We start from the raw sequence: 16,402 nt of genomic DNA, 5'->3' as shown, positions 1-16,402 counted from the left end.
CCCTTCAGACAACCCATATCTGGCCCAAAACAACTGACTTCCTTACCTCTCCAGTACAAAAGGTAAAGAAAGTCTAAAATGTTGGCCTGGAATATTACAGCACCCATCCTCTGGCCCCAAATCAGATCACTTACTAATACCCTACGTGCCAACCAAATTGGTTTATCCGGCTAGCTCTCCCCTGCCCGTCCGCAAAATCTGGTCTCTTTTCTCCTTCATCCTGAAACGGCGCGTCCCCTTCCTACTGTCATCGTCTGCATTGCAGTCCCTCTGGTTATATTATAGCAACCACGCACGCAATGGAGAAGGACCAGATGTGCTAGGAATGAAGGATATTTCTCTGTGTAGTTAGGGCACGCAAAATGCAGAACACTGTCTAGAGAATGTGATACCATCTGTATACATTTTAAGAAATACATGCGTATGTGAATACAATTTTATGCATTCGTTTTGAATTGATTCTGTATTTCAGAGTGATTCACAAGGAGACGGTTGCCTGTCGAATGATAAAATCAAGACAATTTAGTAACGGGTTTAATGTCCTTTACTCAAAGGAAAACAATCCATGGTGGGAAGAATACAGTGACTCACAAGCAGTGGAGCCTCCCCCAGGGAGTTTGGGTTAGAGTGAGTTTTATACAGCTTTGGAAGCGGCAAGGCAATCAGGGCATGATTGGCTGGGGTTGTGTATCAGACCTTATTTAGAAAGATTAAGGAACAAGGAAATAAGTATAGAGCCTAAAAGTATGGCATTTGAGGATTGGCTAACTGAATGTACTGCGTTTCTAGTCAAGCTGAACCTTCACAGGAACATGAAGTTTCGGTTTGCTGACATGACACCTCCAGCAGGAGCGACTCCATTTTGGGCCTAGAAATTTATTTTGACATTCCTTTGGGGAGTGAACCTATTGCCTTCTTCGTTGGTATGCCTTTCTATACTGTTTGAATTTTTTGCCATATGCATGTAATGCTTTAAGCAAATTTAAAAACAAAAACAAAAAGCATGTAAGGAAAAATATACTAAAATGTTAATAGTGGTTCTCTTCTGGTGGGAGAACTACATGTGTTTGGTTTTCTTTTAAACTTCTTTGTGTTTTTCTAGATTGTCCACTTTGAACAAATAATCAGAGGGAATACATCTCCAAGTGCTTAAAGCCTCAGCTCAGTTGCCACATTGCAGTTTATTTAAAACGACCTCATAGCACTGCGGTTAATTTTACACTTCTCTCTTCTCCCCTATTGTATAGTACGTCTCTTGACTGCAGAGTTTGTTATTTCTCTCTGCATTCCCTTTGCCTACTACATGCCCTAGGACCTTAAACAGAGTGTCTGAAATTCGTGTTAAATTAATTAATTATTAGCTTTTATTTATCAGGGAAAATTGTTATTTTCCCATGACAAACAGGTAGACTATCCTTTCTTTATTAAATATTTTATGTAGCACTTATTCAGACGGACCCAGATGCTGTGAGGCTTGATTGACATGTAATTCATGTAATACTTAAGTAAACAAAAATAAACACTAACATGTTTTATTACTCATTCTCATAGAATAAAAATGTCTATGAAATGTTAATGAAAAGTACTTAAATTCACTTTACCAGAAATCAATTTTACTGCAGAATCTTTATCATGACCTATTTATTAACCAGCACTGTATTTGGTGCAAGGGAAGAACTTGAGATAGCATTTATGTTTTCAAGGAGTTCAGTTCTATGCTAGGTGGGGTGGAAGTGGAGGATACAAGAATTAACATCCAGTCCCTCCATCAAGTGGCTTGAATTTATGAAGGATGAGGAAACAAGTGCAAAAATAGCATAATACAAGGCAGAATGCAAAGCACCATGTTGATGATAAACATTCATGACTGATTTTAAGGCTCTGTAAACCTAGGTGGGTGAAATGGAGAGTAGGAATTTCCCTCTATCTCTTCTGCTTAAACACCCTTAAACTTCTAAAGTTGAATGCTTTTATTAGGTGGCTGTGTATGGAAAGAAAGCCATGAGCCAGACTCCAGTAATGGACAGGAAGTAAGGGAACAGGTAAGGAAACAGAAACAGCAACTCCTTACCTTGGGTTAAAGAGAAAAAACAAAACTGTATTTTTGTCTTTAATTCAAGAAGTAATTCTCTTTGAAGAAGGCTTTATGTGGCTTAGAGGTATTACCAGAATAATGGATCCCTTGCAACCGTCCCTCCTCCCACTTCTAAGCCACCTGTCAAGAAGAGAAGAAAGGAAAAGCAGCAACAGCTATGAAAAGCCAAATTTGCTTTTTACCTAACTTATTAGCTGAATATTTTACTCAATATCTATCATCCTACATACTGTCAGCAGTACCCCTAGTTATCTACCTTATTCCATTCAACAAGTCAAATAGGACTTTACTAGTGCAATCATCATTGCCTCTCTTCCTCTATATCCTTTATCATCCAAGGCTGATATCATGAGGATCTTCCACTGGAGAGTGAGGAGGTGGTCTCTGATGGATCCAGACAAAGTGCTTAATTAAAACTTCACAGAGCTTTCTAATACCCAACACTACTTTATCCTTCTTTACACTAATTTGGAGACCCTTCTGACTGTTGGCAACCTATCTTCTACAGGCAACCATATTCTACCTGAAAAATGACATAATAAAGATACTACACATCACTTTCAAGACCCTGACTCTTTGCCTGCATCTTGTTTCTCTCACATTGAGTCTGTCCCCCACGGCTGATCCTGCAAACTGCTGTCATGGTAATCATTTGAAAGCATTCACTTTTATTGTGTTACTCCCACACTAAACTCCTGTAATAGCACTCTATTCCATTCCTACATTTTCATTGTTTCATTCACAGCTCTTCCCTGACTGGCCCCTCATTACCTATCAGTGCTATCCCTTCCACAAGACTGTATGCCTCGGCAACCCCTGTCAAAAAAGATTTTTATACACTGCTAATAAAATTATTGGTCACTTTGATTAGATATACACCTTCTCAAGGCTTCTAGTGTTTTGTTTTTTTCTCTTTTTATTGTAAAGCTTTCCAAATGGAAATATCCTATTTGCTTTTTCCTGATAATTTGTGATTATCGTAAAAAATTGAAATATAGAAACAGTGAAAGCTTCTATGTGATCTGTCCTCTGAAAACATCCATTCTTAACTATTTGCTGTAGATTTTTACAAATTTTTTAAAAGTGTGTATATAAATTTACTTTTACCTGAATATTATCCTCAGTAATCTGTGGTCAGGGACTTTTTCCTCTCTTTTTCTTAATAACCAAAACCCTGAGCTTAAAATTTTAAAAATAAACAAATTAGCAAAAAAATCTTTATCCACAAAACTTGGAAAAATTAGAAAGATTAAAGCAATTCAGAATCATGACATCTAGTGGTTTTGAGGTCTAGAAGTATTTGATTTTAAGTATTATTGGCCACCATTATATTCATAATAATAAAAAATAGATAACTTTTATATAACTATGTGTGAAGCACTTTTCACTTGACAATTTTATTATTCCCATTTTAAAGATGAGGAAACTAAAGCACAGAGAAGTTAAGTCATTTGCCTAAAGTGGCACAGCTAGTTGTTTTTTTTTTATAAGCTCTTTATTGGAATACAGCTAATTTTTGATGGAGCTAAGATTCTGGCTCTAGAAAGTCTAATTCTAGAGTGTGTGCATATAACTATTACATAGTTATTAATAATGTAAGATTTGCAAAGGTGGAAAAATTTTACTCATTTATTGAACAAATATTTATGAAGTGCATGGTCTTTAATAAACATTGTGCTAAGTACTATGCCAGGTCACAAGAACATAGAAGTAAACAAAATAGACATAGTCCCTGATCTTCAGAACAGAGTCAGGTATTAAGTGAATAATTAGTCAATTGCTCATAATAAATTGTATCAAGTGCTACTAAATGTAAATACGGGGTGTTATGGAACCTATGTAAAATAGGCCCCAACCCCTCCAAGGAAATGTTGTGAAAATAAATGACTTGAGAAGACTTTCTATTTCTTTCTTATTTCCTCAGCTTCTTTTTTCCCCTTCCTACTAAATGTTTTTCTCCATTTTTTTCCTTTGTCTTCTTTGCTTCTTTTCTAATTTTCATCCCAGCAATGACCTAAATCTGGTTTCTTGCAGGTTAAGCCTTCTTTAACACTCTTGCCATCTGTTCTCCTTCTGGCTCTGAAGCACAAGATTTTATCGTCTGGTAATTTTTCATTAAGCTAATCTTTGTACAGCTTACAAAGTGCTTTTCAGTTGACAAGTCTTACATTTCATAATTAGTGCTTATTTTATTATACTATGATGGTAGAAATTGACCTTTTGAGCAAACATCTAAATGTTATAAAAACACTATGTGAACTGACCCAAATCCTTTCAAATTCGAAATTTTATTTCACATAGTAATTATCTTTCACATAACTCGCCATTATAAAATACCCCCAGACTTTTTTTTAACACCTTGTTTAAATATTTATTTATTTGTCTGCTCCAGGTCTTAGTTGCAGCACTGGGGGTCTTCATTGCCATGTGCAGGATCTTGATTGCAGCATGTGGGATCTTTTGGTTGTACACGTGAACTCCCAGTTGCAGCATGTGGGATCAGTTCCTGGACCAGGGATGGAACACAGTCCCCCTGCATTGAGAGCGTGAAGTCTTAGCCACTGGATCACCAGGGAAGTCCCCCAAGGACTTCTTAAACATAATTTTGGAGAACTTTCTTAGTGTCTGAGGAACATTACAATAGAGTGTTTCTTTTCTTTTTTGTAATTTATTTTATTGAAGTATAGTTGATTTATAATTTTTAAAATTTTATTTATTTATTTACTTATTTTTGGCCACATTGGGTCTTCGTTGCTGCACGCAGGCTTTTTCTAGTTGCAGTGAACGGAGGCTACTCCTCATTGTGGTGTGCGGGAGTCTCAGTGTGGTGGATTCGTTTGTTGCTGAGCACAGGCTCTAGGCACTCAGACTTCAGTAGTTGCAGCACGTGGATTCAGTAGTTGTGGTGCACGGGCTTAGTTGCTCTTCAGCATATGGGAATCTTCCCTGACTAGGGATCGAACCTGTGTCCCCTGCATTGGCAGGTGTATTCTTAATCACTACGCCACCAGGGAAGTCCTAGTTGATTTATAGTGTTGTGTTAACTTCTGCTGTACAGTAAAGTGATTCAGTTATATATATACATTCTCTTTCATATTCTTTTCCATTATGGTTTATGACAGGATATTGAATATAGTTCTCTGTGCTATACAGTAGGACCTTGTTTTTTATCCATTCTATATATAGTAGTTTACATCTGCTAATCCCAAAGTCCCAATTCATCCTGCTCTCACCTCCTACCCCTTGGCAACCACAGTGCGTTTCTATGTCTGTGAGTCTGTTTCTGTTTTGTAGATAAGTTCATTCGTGTCATATTTTAGATTCCACATATAAGTGATATCATATTGTATTTGTCTTTCTCTTTCTGACATTTCATTTAGTATGATAATCTCTAGGTCTATCCATGTTGCTGCAAATGGCATTATTTCATTTACTTTTTTATGGCCGAGTAATATTCCATTGTAGGGACTTCCCAGGTGGTCCAGTGGTTAAGAATTTGCCTTCCAATGCAGGGGATGCGGGTTTGATCCCACTTGCCACAAGGCAACTTAGCCCATGTGCCACAATTACTGAGCTCACTCGCTCTGAAGCCCAGGCACCACAACTAGAGAGAAGCCTGCATGCTGTAGTGAAAGATGCTGCATGCTGCAATGAAGATCCTGTGTGCTGCAACTAAGACTCTACACAACAAAATAAATTGAATGGATGAGTGAATAAAATAGGGAAAATACTATAAAAAATATTCCATTGTCTATATGTACTACATCTTTATCCATTCATTTGTTGGTGGACATTTAGCTTGCGTCCTTGTCTTGGCTATTGTAAATAGTGCTTCTGTGAACACAGGGGTGCATGTTTCTTTTTTTTTTAAATAAATTTTTTAATTTATTTATTGGCTGAGTTGGGTCTTCATTGCTGCGTGCAGGCTTTCTCTAGTTGCAGCAAGCAGGGGCTACTCCACTGTGGTGTGTGGGCTTCTCTTGTGGAGCACGGACTCTAGGCACGTGGGCTTCAGTAGCTGTGGCACATGGGCTCAGTAGTTGTGGCTCTCGGGCTCTAGAGCACAGGCTCAGCAGTTATGGTGCACGGGCTTAGTTGCTCCGCAGCATGTGGGATCTTCCTGGGCCAGGGCTCGAACCCATGTGCCCTGCATTGGCAGGTGGATTCTCAACTACTGCACCACCAGGGAAGTCCCGCATGTTTCTTTTTGAATTATTGTTTTGTCCAGATATATGCCCAGGAGTGGGATTGCTGGATCATGTGGCACTCTTACAATAGAATGATTCTTATCTTTTATTACTACCTATTCCACAACTCCACCCTCAGAATACTGCCTTTTTTGTTATCTCAATTTATATTCAGATACCTAAAACCTAGAAAATACTCCCTTGCTCACTTTCTCATTGTTCAAGGAAACCTGACTACATTCCCTTCTGGGGAGTGGTTAAAACAGAATAGGAGGGGTCAAAAAATGGTAAATTTGGGGAATGTGAAGAAATGCTGAATTAGGGATAATATATCACAAAGAAAGGTGGCATACATTTGAAATGGCAGATTTGAGCAATGAAGAAGAGATCATTAAAGTCCATTCCCTTTTATCTGAGTCCTGAAAAGCAAATGAAATCCTTATTAAGCTTGCGTAAGTATGATTTCTGATAACTAAATCAAGTATCAGTTTTCAATTTTAAATTTAAAGTAGATAAAATTGGGGAATAAAAATGTCGTAAAACAGATTTATGGTGATGGTTGCATTAGTTGGTGAAGTTACTTTAAAAAAAATTGTGTTTTACACCTGAAATAGGCATGTGTGAAATATACCTCAATAAAGTTGTTTTTTAAAACGACAAGAAAAAAAAGGAAATAACACTAAAAACACAGTCCCTCAGTCACACTAACTACATTTCAAGCGTCTAATAACCACATGTGGCTAGTGGCTACCATTTTGGACAGCATAGGTCTAGTACATAAAACTTTTCCATGATGGTAAAAAATACTTTCTTAATTCTGTTTTAAGATTTCTTACGTGTAAAATACTTACACTTATAACAGACATATAACAACCAAAATAGAAAACATGAAAAAAATCTAATATCCTTAAGACACCAGGGACTCTTAAAAGAAATATACAATGATAATAAATATATTAAAAGTTCGAAGCAGCTAGCAAGCAAAGAAATGCATATTAAAAGGACAGTGAATTAGTATTTTTATCTATGAAATAGATATTTTTAAAAAAAAGATGCTCCTAATGTTAAGATGAGGAGAAATGGATACTGCTGCAGGAATGTAAACTAGTATGACTTTTCTGAAAGTTGGTTGGACAGTTTGGAAATAAGTATCAAAGACCTTAAAAATAGGCTTGTGTGAGTTCTCTTTGACTCAGCAATTCTACTTTTAGTAATTCATCTTAGAAAAATAAATATGGGTGGAAGCAAGGATTTATCTATGAGGATTTTTAATGCAATGGCATTATAATGGTTATAATGGCAAAAAATAAAAAACAATCTAAATGCCCATCAATAGGGTGTTGATTGATTGATACATTTATAGTATAGACTATTACACAGCCATTTAAAATTATACAATAAAGATTTAATAATATTTTAAAATGTTCATTGTGCATTATATATTAGTTATTAAAAAATAAAAACTTCCGAAAATAAATGACCTAGAGTAGTCAAACCCATAGAAACAGCAAAGTAGGATGGTGATTGCCAAGTGCTGGGGGTAGGGGGAAATGGGGAGTCGTTTAATGGGCATACAAATCGTTTTGTAAGACAACTAGGTTCTGGAGATTGATTGTATAACAATGTGAGTATACTGTTAAAAACAAGACAACAGACCCAAGATGGAGTTGCTTATCCTAAGCCCAAACCAAAATGACTTAATTACAGTTTTGGCTCTCCCACAAATGGAATCTTAAACCAGCCCATCAGGAATTGACTAATCCATACTCACTAGGTAATCTGCCTGATAGACCTGTGTCATCCCCTAAAGGATGCAATAACCAACCACTCTTTTGTCTAGTACACCTTCCTTGCTCTCACTCCCTTCTGCCTATTTCTGTCTTTCATTTTGTACAGCTCCTCGGAGCTCCTTTCTGTCTACTATACAGAATTCTGCCTGATTCATGAATTCTTGAACAAAACCAGTAAGATGCTTAAAATTTACTCAAGTTGAATTTTGCTTTTTAACAAAACAACGCTATTGAACTGTACGCTTAAAATTGGTTAAGACAGTAAATTTTATGTTGTATTTTACTAAATTTTTAAGTTTTTAAAAGAAAAATGATTCTATTTTTATTTTAAGTATTATGTATGTTTTTAAGCATACCTAAATCAAACTGTTAATAGTAGTTATCTCTGGGTGTTAGAATTACTAATACATTTAGTTATCTTTTTATTTTTCTGTTCATGTCTTCCATGTTTTATAATCAGAAGAATGTTATCATATCTCCAGCTCCTTCCTGATGACTGAAATTCCTTCAACAAGGAACAAAGCCTTATAGTCCACATTTAGAAGTACATTAAACCTAATGAAAAAAATATCAAATGGTATAAATTCACTCTAAAAGGTAATGAGGATATTAGGGGTAAAAACAGGAGGTAACTGGTTGCCTGAAAGGGGTAGGAGGAAATGTTTAAAAAATCAGAGATTCAGGAAAAAGAGAGCAAAATCACCAAACACAAACTTGGCCTACTTCAAAATTTTGCCTAGCACTTACTCTGCTTAGACCATCCAAAAAAGGAAGAGAAGACCCAGGATCCTTGAGAAATTGCTTGGTCAAGAAGCAATCTTGGGTGCAGAAAAAGCGGTTTTTTATAATTCTGTCATTTAGACCTGGAAAAATATTATGTTGGATTTTCCTGCTTTCACTGGGAAATTTATGTGTTCTGGATAATTTTTATACATCCTAATTGTCTCCCTCATTTTATTTCATTTCATTTCATTTTATTCATAGGACATAGAGAAGTCACACAGGGTCCCTTAAACATGTGCTCACCATCCTGGGAATCCCTTTTCAATGTATACACTGAGTGTGCACAAGAAAGAGAATTTTATATAACAATTGAGACTATATTTCACTTAATATATAGTATGAATTCAGTGACCAGCTTGAAGAATTTTTAAGAACATTTGATTTTCAAAAAAGTTCTGTTGTTGCATAATTGCATCCCAATATTTGGTTTGGAAATGATGGTCACAGTGAGATGGGATATATACATTATTTTACTTGAGAAGTCCTGGCACACGTGGATTGAGCGAGCACATTGATCCCACCGATGGAGCAGAGTTTGTCCCCTTCAAAGAGATCTCAGGGCTCCAGAAAATCTCCCACTGTTGTTGCCCTTCAGGAAGAGATTTAAAGATTATTCTCCCAACACCAACAAATTTCAGTTAATCTCAAATCAAATAAATACGTTTTCAACTTTAGTTTGTTGAGAAGTTAGTATGTTAAAGAATGTTTTAGCTGCTCTTTCTCCAACCATAAAACACATAGAGAAAAAGCACAGCCTTCAAGCTCTGATCTGCAAAGAGTTAACATCTTAAGAGCTAAACAGAACTGTATTAACTCCTCTCTTAACAAGCCAGGAGGAGAAGAGGATTCTACAGGACTGGAGGACACCAGAACAATCAGCGAAAAGAATTAGAAAGAGCTCTCTGGAAGAAGCAAGAACTGTAAGTTTATATCTAATACATATTTATACTCTTCCATTTCTTTCCTTGGGGTATTTTGAGAAGAGTGAAATAAATTTATTCATTTTGTATTGTGCCAGTCTCCCAGGCATCCAGACACAATATCACTAGGTCCTCTTCAACCTGTTACCATCTTAACTCCATCCCATAGCCAGCTAGTTGGCAAGTATTTTGATTCACCTTCCTCAGTGTCTTTGTCATCTATCCCACGCTTCCATCCCCCTGCCACCATCCTTCCTAGTTCAAGACCACTTACCTGAACCACAGCAATATCCTAACGCTCCTCTCTGCCAGTCTCTCTAACTCACTTATGCCGGATGAATCTTCCTAAAGCCCTTCCACAGCTCTAACTCTATTGCTCTTTTGCTCAAAATGTGTAATTCTCACCCATTTGCAGAGTGAATACAACACCTCTAATGTATATGCAAGGTCTTCCAAAATATGCTTCCTTTCGTTTAAATTCCCACAACTCTCTTTCTCAAAGTTGTCATGCCTGCCTGCTACTGTTGAAGACTACCCTGCTCTTTGTCCATCCCTGACTCTACTCAAGCTCTCCTCTATCTGTATAGAACACTCTGTATCTCCACCTGCCAAAATCCTTCCCAGACCCCGACAATCTTCCCTCCATAAAGCATTATCTGATCCTTCAAGTAAATGTGAATTTCAGTCTTCCATTACAATCTCGTTTTGCTTTGTTCTTCTTGAATTGACTTTTTATAGTTTACCTTACAGTTAAGGTAAACTATAAAAAGTTAAGAATGTGCTTTTCTCATTTCTACCCTCCTCATTAATTATTCACTTCCTAAGAGCAAGGGCTTTATTTTTCTTTTTTTGTGGGAAACTATGTTATTTTTTTTATTGTTATAATTGACATACAGCACTGTATAAGCTTGAAGTATACAGCATAATGATTTGACTTACATTTATGGTGAAATGATTACCACAGTAGGTTTAGTAAACATCCATCATCTCATATAGATACAAAACTAAAGAAATGTAAGTACATTTTCCCGTGTCACCAGAGCTCTTAAAATTTAGTCCCAACAAATTTCATATACTGTATAACATTACAGCAGTGTTGCATATTACATCCCTGGTACTTACTTATAACTGGAAGTTTGTACCTTTTGACTATCTTCATCCGATTCCTGTTCCCCCCACCACCACCTCTAGTAACCACAAATCCGAGGGCTTTATTGTTCTTCTCCTTGTAGCAACCACACAAAATGTGTACTCAGTAATATTTGTCAAATTACATTCAACCCAAATTCTAGGAGTTCCTGTCATCTTTTTTGATCATTCACAAAACTGATGCTAAAATTACAGAGCCTACACTTTTCTCCATAGCTTCTCTTTATCTCTGCTCCAAGTTTCTTTCTCAATGCCTACATCCCTTTTGCTTCTATCCTCTTATGTAAGATCAGCTCCTCCGGAGTTCCCTCACTCACTGTAAAACTATTTTCTTGAAGAGTCTGTTCACAATTTGTCCCTTCCTTCCCCCAGATTTTCAATTTGAAGGAGCCCAACTGCAGCCCCCCTTTCAGGGACTTGACTGTTTATTGGGCCTGTTAAAGTAAACTTCTTATGCAATGAGAAGACCTGAATTCCCAATCCATATTAAATTTAAAATAGTTAAAACCCTGCTTCTATATTTTGACATATGGGCCCACTTAATTCATGAATTTTTAGAGGATGGGAGTATTTTTGCAGCATCATTTCCTATGCTGTACTGAAATGCTGCTGACATTCCTTTGAACAGATTTTTCACCTGATTTTTACATTTTTTGTCTTTTTTCTCTCTGCTACTCAAATCAGTGATACCGTTAAGGCTCTCACTTCACTGTGTTCTTGGAGGTGAAGGAGAATTACTGCAAAACTTTGTAAAATTATTAAAAACAACTCCAAAAAGGAAAACAATGTCTGCCACAATCCAATATCATAATAACACATCAGTTGAAAAATGATTATGTATCTGCTGATACCGAGCATTCTGTTAGGTACAAAGATATCCTCAAAAGAGCTGATAGGTACTTCCCTGGTGGCTTAGTGGTTAAGAATCCGCCTGCCAATGCAGGGGACACGGGCTCGAGCCCTAGTCAGGGAAGAGTCCCACATGCCACAGAGCAACTAAGCTCGTGCGCCACAACTACTGAGCCTGTGCTCTAGAGCCCACAAGCCACAACTACTGAGCCCATGTGGCACAACTACTGAAGCCTACGCACCTATAGCCCATGCTCTGCAACAAGAGAAGCCACCACAATAAGCCCGTGCACCACAACGAAGAGTAGCCCCCCACCCCCCACAACTAGAGAAAGCCCGCACGCAGCAGCAAAGACCCAACACAGCCAATTAAAAAAAAAAAGAGCTGATAGACTAGTGAAGAGACACATGATGTATAAACACTATAGAGAACTGACTTATACTAACAAACACACAAGAAAATTACATATATATCATAATATAAATCATTAACTTATACTGATAAATACAATAGGATTATCAATTGGCCAGAGACTAGTCCAGTGAAAACAACAAAAACAGCTAGCATTTAGCTAATAAGGAGCCTGTACTAAGTGCCAAGCATTATACAAATTTTTATAGGCATTATCTGAACTGATCCCCATCATAACCATATGAGGTGAGTATTTCATCCCTATTTTATACGTAAGGGAAATAAGCAGTGGTTAAGTAACTTGTCCATGGTCACACAGCAAAAGAAAGATGTGAATCTGTCTTTCTTATTCCTAGGCTCTTGACCATTTACAGTTCATTCTTTCCAACTTTAATCACAGGTGAGTATAAAATCAGAGTAAGGGGAGTTGGCTGTATAGTTTTAATTTTTAATGTCATCACACTAGCTTCATTCAGCAGTCACTACTAAAGGGTTATTCTTTGCCCTCATTCACTTACCCTTGCCCCAGGGCACTGCAACTCTGAATATCACTGCAATGGATTTCTTTTTGTCTTTCATTTCTTTGAGTGCACCACAAATAATAAAGTTTTCTTCCTTACTTCTTCTCTCCACTACTTTTTTCCTGAGAGATTAAATCTGGATTTGGATGTCCTTTCATCATACCCTCACTGATAATCTCTCCTGGGTTTTCTTTTCTGGCATCCTGATAGCCTCCATTTTATTCTTAGAGCTTCTTTGACCATTTTTAGTGGTACTTTCCAGTGGCTCCACAGTGCTATACAGCTTTGGTGGTGTATTTTGGGATGGTCATAAACCAGAACAATCTTCTCTGGGTCCAGATATTAAAGAACCACAGCATCTTTCCCTCCGCTATAGCTTCATTTTTGCAAATGGCTTCAGGTCCAGAGGAAGAGGTCTGTGATGTAGTCACCCCTCCTTTCCATTTGTTTTACTTTACTATAATAGGAGGCTGAGAAAATGGGGTAATATGGCAGACCTACAAAAGCTACCTTCAGTGTAAGGATTGACTTTAAAACAAAATGGTTTCCTTGGTTGCTTCCATTCTGTTCTTATCCTAGAACTGTTGTCTAATGTGAAAGCATATCAACTTTTGGGTGATTGTCAGCCTCCTTAATATAGAAATCTGTATAGATCCTTTTAAAATTATGACATTTGAAATATATTCTCCACTTATTTGTTTTAAAAAGTGCTTTAACAAAACGAAACATCACAGAACAGAATATGAATAACTCAATTCAAGTTAAATTGTCTGGAAAACAGATCAACAAATGTTAATGTTTTCTTCCAGTAATAGAATTTCTCCATTATGCTTTTTACCTTCTTTGTATTTCTCTGCTCGTTCAAAATAAGCCTGTGGGTAAGTTTCTTCAGTTGACAAATCAAGCTAGCTTCAGCAAAAAGGCGAATTTGTTGTAAGGACATAATACTCTCCTACAGAACCTAAGGGCAGGAACAGAGACAGGCCTTGGAAAAGACTAAAATCAAGGACAGGAAGCTTTTGGGACCTTTTAACTCAGCCATTCAGTATCATTCTCTCTTTTGACTTGTTTATTCACTGACCTACTCACTTATTCAATATATATTTATTAGGTGCCTACTACTAGGAGTTGTTCAAGTGCTGGAAAATAGAGGTAAATAAGATAAACTAATTTTCTGCTTTCAAATCCTTGTATTTTAGTGAGAGGAGGCAATAAATATGTGTAAATAAATGAAGGTAGTTTCTGGGAATGGTAAGTGTTACCAGTAAGATAAACAGGGCAACATGACAGAGTATAACTGAGGAAGTGCTCACTTCAGTTATGAAGTCAGAGAAAGTCGTCTTGGCAGATGAAAAGATGCTGAGACACTGAAGGTTAGAAAGGAACTAGCCTTGTAAGCAAGGGAAAGAACATTCCAGCCAAGTACAAAGGTCCTGAGGCAAAAAGGAGCTTGCTGGTTTCAGGAGCAGAGAGGAGGCCAGTGGCAAGGAATGTTATTTGCTAGAGGAGGAGAAATACAGTGTGATCTGAGAAATAAGAAGAAGGTCAGATCACAGAGGGCCATGCTGACTACAGTAAGGAGCTTAGATTTTATTTTATTTTATTTTTTTAAATTTCCTTCTGACTAATTTTATTTTTTTAATTTATTTATTTTTTAAATTTTATTTACTTATTGGCTGTATTGGGTCTTCGTTGCTGCACACGGGCTTTCTCTAGTTGCTGCGAGCAGGGGCTACTCTTCATTGTGGTGCGCAGGCTCCTCATTGTAGTGGCTTATCTTGTTGTGGAGCACGGGCTCTAGGCGCGTGGGCTTCAACAGTTGTGGCACATGGGGTTAGTTGCTCTGTGGCATGTGGAATCTTCCCAGAGCAGGGCTCGAACCCATGTCCCCTGCATTGGCAGGTGGATTCTTAACCACTGCGCCACCTAGGAAGTCCTAGATTTTATTTTAAATGTAAAGGAAAACCGTTGGAGAATTTTTAAACAGGAAATGCTATGACCTGGGTTGTTTTTTAAAGGGTATTCTGGTTGCTTCAGGGAAAATTGATGGGAGAGGCATGGAGAAAGGAAAATGGGGAGAGCATTAAGAAAACATTATGGTAGTTGAGGTAAGAGACACTGATGACTAGAATTAGAGTAGTAGCTGTGGAGACAGGGTGATATATCTTTTAGGAGGTACCTGGAGGATTTGCTAGTGGATGACAGAAAGGGAGGAATTGAGGCTTTAGGAACTGGTAGAATGGTAATGCCATTTATGGAGGTAAAGAAAGCCTGGGAGATCAGATTTGAGAAAGAAATTAAAATTCCTCTGTGAGACAGGTGAATTTGAGATACCTAGCAGTCATGAAAGTAGAAATGATTAAAATTCAGGAAGATGTACAAATCTGAAGGTCAGGGCTGGAGATAAAAATTTTGGAAGCAACAGTACACACACACACACACACACACACACACACACAGAGTATTTAAAGCCAGGAGATTGGCTATTATAATCCAGAAAAAGACTGTTGACCAAGGTTTGAAGTGACTCTGCAGATAGGATTTCCACAGTTATTTAGGCCATGAAGCAGAATATGGCCATCCCAAAACTCCCAAGTTTAGATAATAGTTCTAGCCATCCACAGTGGCTAACAACTCTCTTAGATCCATTTCCAAATGCCTGGGGAAAAGAATCTGATTGGCCCAGCTTAGGTCATTTGTCTACCCCTGGTCTAATGAACGATGACTGTGGGAACTGGATCATATACTGGTAAGTCAGTCTCTATGAATGGAGTGAAGAGAGGATCAGAGGCTCATTTCCTAGAGAAGGGATATGGTCATTGGCTTCCGGGCTGAGCAGACACTTTAAGAATGATCCAAAATGATATGCATCAATTCTATAATCAGAAAAATTGATTTCATTTTGAATAAATAATTTCATTATTACTGAATGTTTGGTCTTACCCTTTAGTGTAGAGTGATCCACATCGCTACAAAAAGGACTGTGACATGTAATATACCATCATGAAAGTGTTAAATTCCTGCTACAACTTAAGTATAGCCTGCAGAAGGCATCCCAAAGTTGCATGTAACTGGCTGAACTTTTCCTTTATTTTAGTGTCTTGTGGGATCTCTCACAGCTTGGGAGTTGATATGACATCTCATCTTCTGGTGGACGATAGAGCAAAAGACCTGTTAGAGATATAGGTTCAATACCTTGATGGTACCAGCATCGAAAGGTAAATTCAGTGCCTGAGGATGGATGCCTTTTAGAATGAAAACAACCCTCAGTCTGTTATTGTGGGGCATCTTGCTAGCCTTCACAGTGACTGCTTTGCTCTCAGCTGTTTTCTTCAATCTTCTCAATGTTTTATTCATATATTCCTACAATAAATCTTTTACTGTGCGGGTTTAGGAGGTGAAGCTACATGCCACCACCACAAACACCACAAGAAAAGCCAAACGAGTGAGTCTCATTCATCTATCCATGTGATCAGCCCTTCCCTCTCACTAGGCAGAGGTAGGCATTTAAAAGGAAAGGGAACGAACGGCCCCACTAGCTCTTCTTCCCCATTCACCTTTAGATGTTTTTGTAACTTTGTTCATACTCTCCCACCCATCAGTCCTATTCATAGCTACTATTAATTTTATTTTCACTTAATTTTACTTCTGTAAGTTTTATTTCAAAGATAGGGCACTTTATGCCCCACCCATGGG

At 37.6% G+C, this 16,402-nt stretch overlaps 1 protein-coding gene across 1 annotated transcript in view; it reads left to right on the top strand.

The window, feature by feature from the left end:
• Positions 1 to 15,905: 15,905 nt before the first annotated feature.
• RPGRIP1 (RPGR interacting protein 1) overlaps positions 15,906 to 16,402 on the top strand; it is a 70,135-nt gene continuing 69,638 nt past the window's right edge. Inside the window, 1 exon segment of the mRNA XM_057721278.1 lies at positions 15,906 to 15,924. Coding sequence (XP_057577261.1) covers positions 15,906 to 15,924 — 19 coding nt within the window.

This window comes from Hippopotamus amphibius, chromosome 2, assembly GCF_030028045.1.
Source record: "Hippopotamus amphibius kiboko isolate mHipAmp2 chromosome 2, mHipAmp2.hap2, whole genome shotgun sequence".
Classification (NCBI taxonomy): domain Eukaryota; kingdom Metazoa; phylum Chordata; class Mammalia; order Artiodactyla; family Hippopotamidae; genus Hippopotamus; species Hippopotamus amphibius.
This window is presented reverse-complemented; position numbering and strand designations above follow the sequence as displayed.